This window comes from Amyelois transitella, chromosome 2, assembly GCF_032362555.1.
Source record: "Amyelois transitella isolate CPQ chromosome 2, ilAmyTran1.1, whole genome shotgun sequence".
NCBI lineage: Eukaryota > Metazoa > Arthropoda > Insecta > Lepidoptera > Pyralidae > Amyelois > Amyelois transitella.
This window is the reverse complement of record NC_083505.1, coordinates 4,284,695-4,294,612: the sequence shown is the minus strand read 5'-3', so window position 1 is coordinate 4,294,612 and position 9,918 is coordinate 4,284,695. Positions and strand designations below refer to the sequence as shown.

The 9,918-nt window shown below is 35.1% G+C and overlaps 2 protein-coding genes across 2 annotated transcripts; both read right to left on the bottom strand.

Moving 5' to 3' along the window:
* Positions 1-394: 394 nt before the first annotated feature.
* LOC106143035 (sodium-dependent proline transporter) lies at positions 395-5,854 on the bottom strand. The gene is made up of 12 exons (XM_013345003.2): positions 5,647-5,854; positions 5,198-5,329; positions 4,397-4,551; positions 4,059-4,126; positions 3,689-3,821; positions 3,455-3,589; positions 3,270-3,373; positions 2,876-3,113; positions 2,466-2,594; positions 1,302-1,502; positions 791-919; positions 395-523 (listed from the first exon to the last, which is right to left on the bottom strand). The coding sequence occupies exons 1-12, from the start codon at positions 5,768-5,770 to the stop codon at positions 395-397; spliced, it is 1,677 nt and encodes a 558-aa protein (XP_013200457.2). The 5' UTR covers positions 5,771-5,854.
* Positions 5,855-5,986: 132 nt separating this feature from the next.
* On the bottom strand, positions 5,987-9,876 carry LOC106142986 (uncharacterized). Its single transcript, XM_060945379.1, has 9 exons — positions 9,777-9,876; positions 8,901-9,289; positions 8,595-8,811; positions 8,361-8,509; positions 8,084-8,272; positions 7,829-8,006; positions 7,506-7,735; positions 6,821-7,015; positions 5,987-6,532 (listed from the first exon to the last, which is right to left on the bottom strand). The coding sequence occupies exons 1-9, from the start codon at positions 9,874-9,876 to the stop codon at positions 6,395-6,397; spliced, it is 1,785 nt and encodes a 594-aa protein (XP_060801362.1). The 3' UTR covers positions 5,987-6,394.
* Between the last annotated feature and the right edge of the window lie 42 nt (positions 9,877-9,918).

Genomic DNA, 9,918 nt, shown 5'->3' with positions numbered 1-9,918 from the left:
ATTTCACATTAGTAATTTAACAACAATTTTGATTATGTTGATTCAAAACATGTTCAAAATTATAACATTAAAATTTACATCATAATTTGGATGAAGGGGGTCCGGAAAAAATGACAAAACAGTAATTGTTTTATTTATTTTTCATTGACTTCTTAATTTTGACATACAATACAAAAAAAGTTGGTTTACATAGGTTTTCTAACTTGTATGATTTTGTCAGAGTGTTAATATTTTTGTGCGAAGATAACTTATTATGATGACGACTGGATGAATGTGGTGAAGAAATTTCGGACAGCACACCCCAGGCCGCCAATGATAGAAATAAAGACATATAGGGATAGGGACAAATAAAAATTCTATCAATTATCAGTAAGAAAACAATTTATTGCAAAGTTCAAGGTTTATCTTGACAGACGTTGTTCATCTCGTGCGTCACGTGGCCTGGCACCGCCTCCCATCTCCGCCTGATCTCCTGGTCGACTGGCCCCCACTCGCAGGAGGGTTGACAACTGTTGCGGATTCGCTGAAAATTACAATCTTTGTACCTTTTTGCATATTTCTTTAAAAAAATTGTGCCATGTGGTTCCCCGTCACTTTAGAATAGAACTCATTTTTGGATGTCATAAAAGGCAAAACTTCTCCTGAAAAATATGCGGAAGTGAGACGGAAGTCGCTTCGGAAAAACTTGACTGATCATCAATGATCTCTCTTTCGCTCATCCCGATTGAACCGAGGTCCGTTGAATATTTCTAATAAAAGCTTAAATTTGTTAGAAAAATATAATTCTCACCTGGAGAAGAGATCCCTCTGCCTTATACAATACCTTGATGGCGTGCAAGGGTATGAAGATGACTGACACCATGGCGACTGTCCACCCGGCCAGCCCTGATGCTTCTCGCATACAGTAAAGGAATATTATCTGAAATTGAATTTAAATTTTTCCCCGACTATAAAAAAACACGAGGATTTTTGCTAAGATCACATATTTACATAAGGGTCCAAATCCGGGTGACAAAAGTATACTTTGTTTTTTGTATGTATGCCATGAAATATTCACTTGGGTGACATTTCCCAGGTAGAATAATAATATACATTTACTAACATAAAAACAAATTACAATGAAATATTTAGGAACCTGTTTATAAGTAGATATTTTTAATATACATTTACTAACATAAAAACAAATTAAAATAAAATACTTAAAGAACCTGTTTATAAGTGGATATTTTTCTTCCCAAGAAAATAACGATAAAGTTCATATAAAAGATTATGATATACGTAGCTAACTGGTACTGACGTACCGTTAGTATCGCTGGTATGATGTATCTCCACATGACGATCCAGAACGGTTGGAGCGGCTTCCCGACCATAAACATGACGTCACGGGTCAGCCGGCCTGGGCCGTACGTGTACATAGCAGCGATGAGTTCCAACAGGCAGACCATGGGAACACAGGCAATAGCTACATGGGAGTCTAGCAGACCTATGATGTGCAGACCACCCTGTTAAAATGGCATGAATAGTTAAAATACTCTTTAGCTTTTTGTGGTCACAATTCACACTTTTCAACAGTTACTTCCAAACTCGGGAGAGAGAAGTATCATAGTCTTTAGTATCGAGCAGCGCTCGAATCTTGAAAATAACTGCTGAGCTCCTATTAGCATTCTTTTTCTGTTTTTCCGACCAAGAACATGACGTCAGGGGTCAGCCGGGCCGGATAGTACCTATGAAGTGCCGACCTAAGTAATAATCGTGTAAAACCATATAGATAACACTACTCTTTAATTTTGGTGGAGTTCTTTGTTGAAATACAAGTCAAGTTGCTACCAATCACATCTTTGGGTGAGAGATATTTTCTAATCATAAACTTAAGCATTCAGCGCTTGAATTTAGCTTTAGCATTTAATAAAAGCGCTTTCATAAATAAAATAAATTAAGTAAGTATTGATAAAATCAATGCGAAATGAAAGCGAAACAAACTTTTTGTAACAATACACATAAAATACCCACGTTATCAGCACCAAAATGTCCTAAAGTTACCGAAACAATCTACGATCATAGACCAGATTAGTTTTTCAATGTGGTACCCAAATACCTTAGTAGATTTGTTCACGAAAGATTCACGCTGTTATCGTTGACTCTTACAGTGTATAAGCAAGTTGCAACAATCTTGAGTACTTGCAGTCACGACACCAAATATTTGTATGCATTTATCGGTATATTTCTGTAGAATACTGTTTGTTTTGCGATATTGTTGCAAAGTGTACAACACCAAATTACTTATACACATGAATTACAATGTCTTTTTTGCTGCAAAAAAATAAATATGTACAACATGCTTGGGCCAAATGTTTGTAAAGGATAGGCAAAGGCAGTGATCATATTGATATCTTCTGGCAACACTTGCTGTCGGGTGAATTATAAAATTGTTTTCATCTCTAAGAAAAAAAATATAAAGAAATTACCTCAGTATTACAGATGATTGATAGACAGAACAGAACTACGCAGGTCAAAAATGTGATGAGTCGTTTTCGAATTCGGAGCTGAGGGAATTCGTCTAACAAGCCTGCTATCACTGACTCGATTGTTACGAACTAAAATAATAGAACATTATTATTGTATTTAATTGTGGTATACTTATCATTAATTATTATAATCGTAATAAAATCACAGTAAACCTAGCACACGGCAACGGCTAGCTACTTGATTTCCCATTTAAATACATTTGTATCACTTCACTTAATATTACACGGTGATTTCTCTTTCACAAATATGCGTTAATCTCGAAAAGTTGTAGACAGAGTTTGTTCCTGTTAGAAATATTGAAAAAAAAGGGTTTTCTGAGGTACCTAAATAAATAAATTTGTTAACTCACCATTGTATCTATGCCCAGAAAGAACAACATTATAAAAAACGTTATTGCCCAGAAATTAGGCGCCGGCATCATGCTAACAGCAGCTGGGTAGGTGACAAATGCCAGTCCTGGTCCAGCTGTGGCTACTTGACCCACAGGCACACCAGCCCTCTCGGCTGCGAAGCCTAGCACGGAGAACACCACGAAACCGGCCCAAATACTGGTACCACTGTTGACGAGCGGTATTATAACTGAAGACCTGTAAGTGGATTTTGTTTAGTTTGTAAGAAGACAAAAATGTGCAAGGAAAATATTAAAATATATATATTTTTTATAGAAAAGGAAGTAAATAAAACCTTTCATTTTCTTAAGACGAAAAATAATTGAAGGTAAAATTTGTATTGTATTTACTTACCGCAAGTTATTATAGTGAAATTGATTAAAACTAGCCATACTAACTAGACCGCCCCATCCCGGTCCAAGGGAATAAAAAATTTGTGTAGCTGCATCTGCCCATACCTTATAATGAAAGAAACAAATTATCAATCTAAAATCAAATAACGATAAGTTTACATTTGCGTTAACTAAATTGCTGATTACCTTTGGTTTAGCTAACTGTCCCCAATCTGGAAGAATGTAGAACAAAATACCTTCCCACGCACCAGGTAGGGTGACACCTCTCACGAATAACACGCAAAGAACGATATATGGAAACAGAACGGTGAAATAAACGATCTGAAAATAAATAATGATTCTGAGAACACAGTTCAGGGTACAGCTAATTTGAATCTTGAGTGACAGTACGGCGATGTGCCAAGAGGGAAAATGGTTTACCTTCCCCACACTTTTGACGCCGTTGCAAATGCAGAAGTAGACGATGATCCAGCAGATCACGTTACAGTAGAACACGGGCCAAACAATGCCGCCTATGTGGGTGATGTCAGGAGATTGCCGTAAGAGTCTGATGCTGCAAGTAACATTATAATTTAATGTTAAATTAGACGAATACATAAAACATTTATTGCACCAAAGAAGTAGAAGAAGTACAATTAAAATATATATATATATATATATTATTATTAATTTGTAATATACAAAACTTCTGATGCTTGGCCCATCTGTCGTATTAGATTTCTGTGAGCTTTAGCTCACTTAGGTAGGCCCTATAATATTTATTTATTTCAACTTACAGATTTGAACTTACTGAAAAAATTCATCCTCAGGAGTTGATATAGAACTGTTGGAGCCAAAGAATGTTGAATGGCCTGTGAGCTGAAATATTACGTTTTTCATTTTAAGGTACCTAGGCTAAAACGAGTAAGTATTTACGTGAAATGACATTATTACCTGCGATTACGCCTTTGAGAAAAATCATGGAAATTCAATGAAATTCGTTAAATAACAGTCAGCTATACAGCCGCTGGATCAATGTCGCATTTTAAACTTGGAACTTCCAGAAGGTATTGACCACTGCCGAAATTCTGAATATCAAAATTACAATGCCAATAACTTCTACGATAAGACATACATTATTCATGGTACCTCAGAACATCGCTCCGTGTTCCAGGAATTGCCGCAACTCTGCCACGGTAGTGGAGAACTGAATGAATGATATATATAAAGCACTGGATATGCCATTATTGAAGAAAAATATATCACTGCAATAACGTTTAGAACCACTGCAGCGTAACCAGCTCCTGAAACCACATTGACAGCATGATTAATAGGTTGACCTGTTTTTGTTTGTACATACAGAATTACAGAAAATATAATATGGCAAAAACAATAGCGCATAATCGCGGAATTATCCCCAGGAGTTTTTTATTTGATTACACCCAGCTGACAGTGGTTAAGAACAACTAAATATTGTTACATAGTTTGAAATGAGAATACATTTGGAATGATATTTGAACCAAAATTGAAAATCTCGTAGAATAAAACTGAACTTCAATTAAGTCAATAAGTTAACCAAAAGTTTAATATGAAGGCGTTTATGAAACCAGACGTACTTAATTGCAATGCAAGGCAAATGCATGCACACTGCTAAAATATATCCAATTTATAATAGACTTGGATTGTTAACGATTCTATTTGTAACGGGCGTGTGTGGATATCATCTGTTCGCACATTGTTTCTATGAGTTCTGTTATTGAATTGAACGTTATGTAAATTACTGAAAGATACGACTATGAATATGGTTTTCTAAATGCATGTTGGTTATTGTTTCATATTGTTTGGTGAATTTTCTCTCGATGTTTTGTTATAAAATTAGAAACCTGTCGACAAAAGCATCTTAGCAGTTAGAAAAAATAAAACTAGCATATAAAATAGCACATAACTTGCCTTTGAACAGTGGGTTTATATTGAATACTGAGATGCACCCTGCACTGGCAAACTGGCCCAGTGTAGTCTCCAGATAAACCAAAGGAATTCCACATATTAACAACGTCAGGAAATAAGGAATGAGAAATGCTCCTGAAACCATAAAATTAAAATTATAAGAACTTGTTAACTACATTAAAATCTTCTACTTCCATTAAAATCTTTGGAACTAAGGTAACTATTATTTCTGAATTTATGTCTGAAGATGAAACAGTAACAATGCTTGGTATAATATGACAAAGAATTTTTACTTGCAGCCATACACGTAGATACTGCCGAAATAGATTTCGCTGAAATTTAGATAGGATAGCTACTCACAAACAATAATGATTACTTTTGAAAATATGTACAGGAACGAAGCTTAAGGTAAAAATTTGTTATGCAGAAATTATATATAAATACAGACGTACCTCCACCATTTCTATAACACAAGTATGGAAATCTCCATAGATTTCCGATGCCGACCGCATAACCCAAGCAAGAGAGGAGATACTCCCTTTGGTTACTCCACTTCTCATGTGGACCTCCCGCCATTCACAAACACAAGTAAAATATACAAGTTTTGGGTAACTTAAAAAAAATATTCAAATTCATATACTAGGTGAACAAGTGACATCGGTCAATCGTCCAACTGAGAATACCAAACCCGAAACTGTGGTCTATAAATATGGAGTGCTATAACAGTTTGGTCGTAGGGATTATCCAAGTATACTGCTCTTGACGCTTAACAAGATAATCGGTTCTGGGACTGGGTTATTGTTTGGGAGCAGTGATTCAGAAGGCAAAGGTTAAATTAAATAATATAATAGATGTATGATCGTAGACTTTATAGTATCATAGTACTTAAGTCGCCCCGGGCTCCTCTCCAGGGGGTGAGGATGCAACCGGGACTAAAGCCAGGAGGAAGAAGAAGTACTTAAATCTTCATAGCGTATTACCCATTTGCATTTCTAGGCCTTATATTTTTGTGTCCGCCAAAACGGCATGTTAGTAATACTCAAGAAGCTGTGAAAACATTCCGAAAAAACGATATTCGAAATAAATCGACCTAGACAATAACGGTTTTTTTTAAAAAGGAAGTACTTATGTTCGAGTAAATTTCGATTAAATTTATTTGCAATAGTAACATTTAAAATTAGCGATTAACAATTGATTGTGTTAACCTCGTAATGTATCAATACCAAAACCAAAGTGGCAAGTCAAGTTTTCAGGCGGCATTTGCCTCGTCGATGTTCCCACTTCAGATTCGGGTTTCCCTTTGGTCACTTTAACTGGAGCTTGACTATATTGTATAATCTGTACAATGGAGATATATATATATGAATTTTGTTTCTCATGATTTCGCGCAAAATACTTATAGCTTGTTTAAATAATAAATATTAATACTTAATATTTATACGTGTTTAAGACTATCGAAAATGTCCAATCTTTACTAAGCAAAAGTTTGATTAATTTCTTTCTATTACCTATATGTACTCTAGAATACGGGTTGGGTTATTTCAATAATTGACATCACAGATCTAAGGTTCACTGACTCTCAATTTATCTAAGTATACCCAAAAATAAAGCAAATTGTTTACTTACTGAGAGATCTCCGTCACCCCAATGGATAGCTTCATCGGTGCCCAAAGAGTCATCCCAGTGGAAGTGCTGAGAGGGTTGGCTCCAGTCCAGTCGTCTCAACGGACATTTAACTGACGCTAGAATCACTCGCTGCTCCGCTGGTTGCTTAAATGCCATTTGGCTTTTCTTGTCCTTTCCTGGTTTTACGGTGATTGACTACGAAGCAATCAAGTCAGTGTATTCTCGATTGATACAGAGCCCTAAGGCCCACTCCCTAATCTAGGTGATTTTTGCACTTTTTGCACATGAAATGCTCTAGTCACGGATATAAAAAAATACTTGAATGTTCTTTTCCCCAACCTCGAACGGTAAATCGAATCAATCCGGGATTTGGATAGGTCAAAACAAATTCTAGTCGGCGCTCTGAATTTCTTATAGGTATTATTATTATTGGAAGAATTTCTTATATTATTGGAAGATTTTCTAATATTACTCGATACTGTTTGAAGTAGAAAGCAGTCTTTCGGTAGGTATGTAGGTTATTGCGAGAGTAAATTCCAATAGGATTTTTTTTAAATTCCTGTAGGAACAGGAAATTTTACTATTAACGCCGATGGAGCCGAAATGAACTTTGTGTCGTGAGTAGAAAAAACACGAATCTAAATAAAACTACAAAAAATGTTTAAGTAAACATAATACCACTCACCACGGAATAAACTAATCTGACAGTGATATTACTCCGGAAAGTATTCCGTAAGGCGACAAGATCCGGACAAAAAATTCTGAAGGCTGGTTCTTGGAAATTCATCACTTTATTCCACTGGATTCTGTTACTCTCGAATACAGTGTAATGACGAATTACACGAGAATTCACAGCTTCTAAACGATTGTAGATATCGGACTGATCTGATAATAACTCTATATCAGTAGCATTTCCTAGAAAAGTGTTAGAAATTACCAAGATAGCTTTATAATATTTTTGGTTTACCGAAGTAAGAAATCCTCATTTTTATAAATGAAGAATCTTACCTACAACTGATTTACTTTTAGCAATAGTGGAAGTGGCTTTAGATGCTGACCAATCTTCATCTTCGGGAGGAGGTAACATTTCTGTAAGAGATTCATTTCTTCGAAACATTAGAAAGGCTCTCCTTGCAGTATCCATTAATGGTAATTCTAATTCTACGTGAAACGTTGTTACTGCTCCCTAAAAGATAAGTTACTTCAATTTTCAAATGAAATTATATTTTGTATTGATTTGGTTAATAATTTTTTATAGACTACCTTTTCGGGTTTTGGAGGTTGCGGTGCTGACATAATCCTAAAAACTGTGAAATTAAAATAGGAGGAGCGCAAATCATCTGGGTGGGGCTCAAAATCTGTCGATCTGTCTGATATCAAGATCTCCCTAGAATCCAGCCATTTCAGACGAGGTAATCTCATCAATGTTAATCGAGCGTATCCAGCACACATCTTAAAATTTAAGAAAAATATGTAATGAAAACCTGGTAGCTCCATCTGGTGGGTGATCATATCAATTACAATATAGGAATGAGCATACTGCGCAAGGGTTCCCAGCGAGGTGAAGAGCGGTGAGGTTTGGAAGTTTTGCTAAGACTTCTAGTAACGGGTCGATTCGATAGATGTCGTTGTCAGACAAATCTAAAACCGTAATATTGTATGGTACATGCGATAGCCCCTCAACACTATCTGAAAAAAAGAAACAGAATCTAAGTAGTTTAAAATTTATCTAATGTAACTTTTTAGATAAGTACTTAATAGATGGGAAAATAACCGTCATTCAACAAATTCCTAGATAAACCCATGTATAATAAATCAAAAGGCAAGTGTTCAGCAAAAGACTCCACAGATTTAATTCTATTTGCTTGAAGTTCCAATATTTTCAATGATGGAGGAATATATGCTGCAACAATATCACCAATAAAATTTCCACATAGAGAAAGAGACATCAAATTCTCGTATTTAGCTAATTTTCCGTCTAATTCAGTCATCTGAAATTATAACATTTCTGGTGTAATAGTTTAAATAATAACACAAGAAATTCTTAGTGTATTGCCTGCTCATTTAGATTTTCACTTACTTTTGCATCAGTTACTCTTAATACAGGTATTAATTGAAATTCTTTAGGTATTATATCTCGATCACCCATTTTTACAGCTTTCTTTATAATATTTTCCATATTATCAGTCAAATTATTGGCGCTACGAAAACATATCTTTCCTTCTTCATTAGAAAATTTTGCATTATCCCATACTGCTGTAGGTATAATGAGTTCCCATTGTTCGTCTAGTGTTAAGGTTGATTTTTTATCTAAGAAGGTGTGGAAAATACTGTTTTCAAGTTTGGTTTGAAGGGCTTCACTAAAAGTACATTTTGGGATATCATCTTGAAGACATTTATTTTTGTGATGACGTGCTGCTTGTTCAATAAGTGTCCAATCTATCCCTGTTTCTATACGCTCCACAAATCCTTGAAAATAAACAAACCATCTGAATATATTATTTATTTTAATGGATGACTAATAAAGCTTTAAAAGACCTCATTGGATCTAGAGTAGTACCAAAACGAAATTAAGTTTGTCACGATTCCGAAAACATGACAATTTAAATCGATATACCTACTCAATGGCCCCCTTTTACAAACCTCAAAGATAAAAAAACAAATTTGCAGGTTTAAATTTATTGAGCTGTGTTGTTATTAAAAGTTTAGTTGTTAGTTATTCAAAGTATAACTTTAGCGTGTGAGTTTCTTGGATTTATTATTCTCATGTATTTAATATTGGCAGGCGCATAAAATTCCTGTGTTGCACAGAAAAAACTAGCAAAAACCTTTTGCTGGGTAAAATCGAAAAGAAATGCACAGGACAATAAATTAAAATAGTACCTAGTAAAAACAGTAATCGTCTTTATGTTCAGTGGGACCTCTCTAGAATATTATAAGATATTTACATTAATACCTTCTACTGCATCCTCAGGAATATGTAAAAGACTGGAATCACTTATGGGAGGACGACTTACGGCAGTTGGGGGTTTTTTAACCGCTTCTTTAGGCGGCATATTCTTATACGGCAGATATAATTTTGTAAAAAAATAAAATGT

Coding starts and splice junctions, on each gene's coding strand:
- LOC106143035 (XM_013345003.2), bottom strand. CDS start 5,770: ATGGCGGGAGGTCCACATGAGAAGTGGAGTAACCAAAGGGAGTATCTC. Junction 4,552..5,197: donor TATAAACCCACTGTTCAAAG/GCAAGTTATGTG, acceptor ATGTGGTTTCAG/GAGCTGGTTACGCTGCAGTG. Junction 3,374..3,454: donor GACAGTTAGCTAAACCAAAG/GTAATCAGCAAT, acceptor TTTCATTATAAG/GTATGGGCAGATGCAGCTAC.
- LOC106142986 (XM_060945379.1), bottom strand. CDS start 9,876: ATGCCGCCTAAAGAAGCGGTTAAAAAACCCCCAACTGCCGTAAGTCGT. Junction 8,510..8,594: donor TAGGAATTTGTTGAATGACG/GTTATTTTCCCA, acceptor TCTTTTTTTCAG/ATAGTGTTGAGGGGCTATCG. Junction 8,273..8,360: donor TCGCTGGGAACCCTTGCGCA/GTATGCTCATTC, acceptor TTAAATTTTAAG/ATGTGTGCTGGATACGCTCG.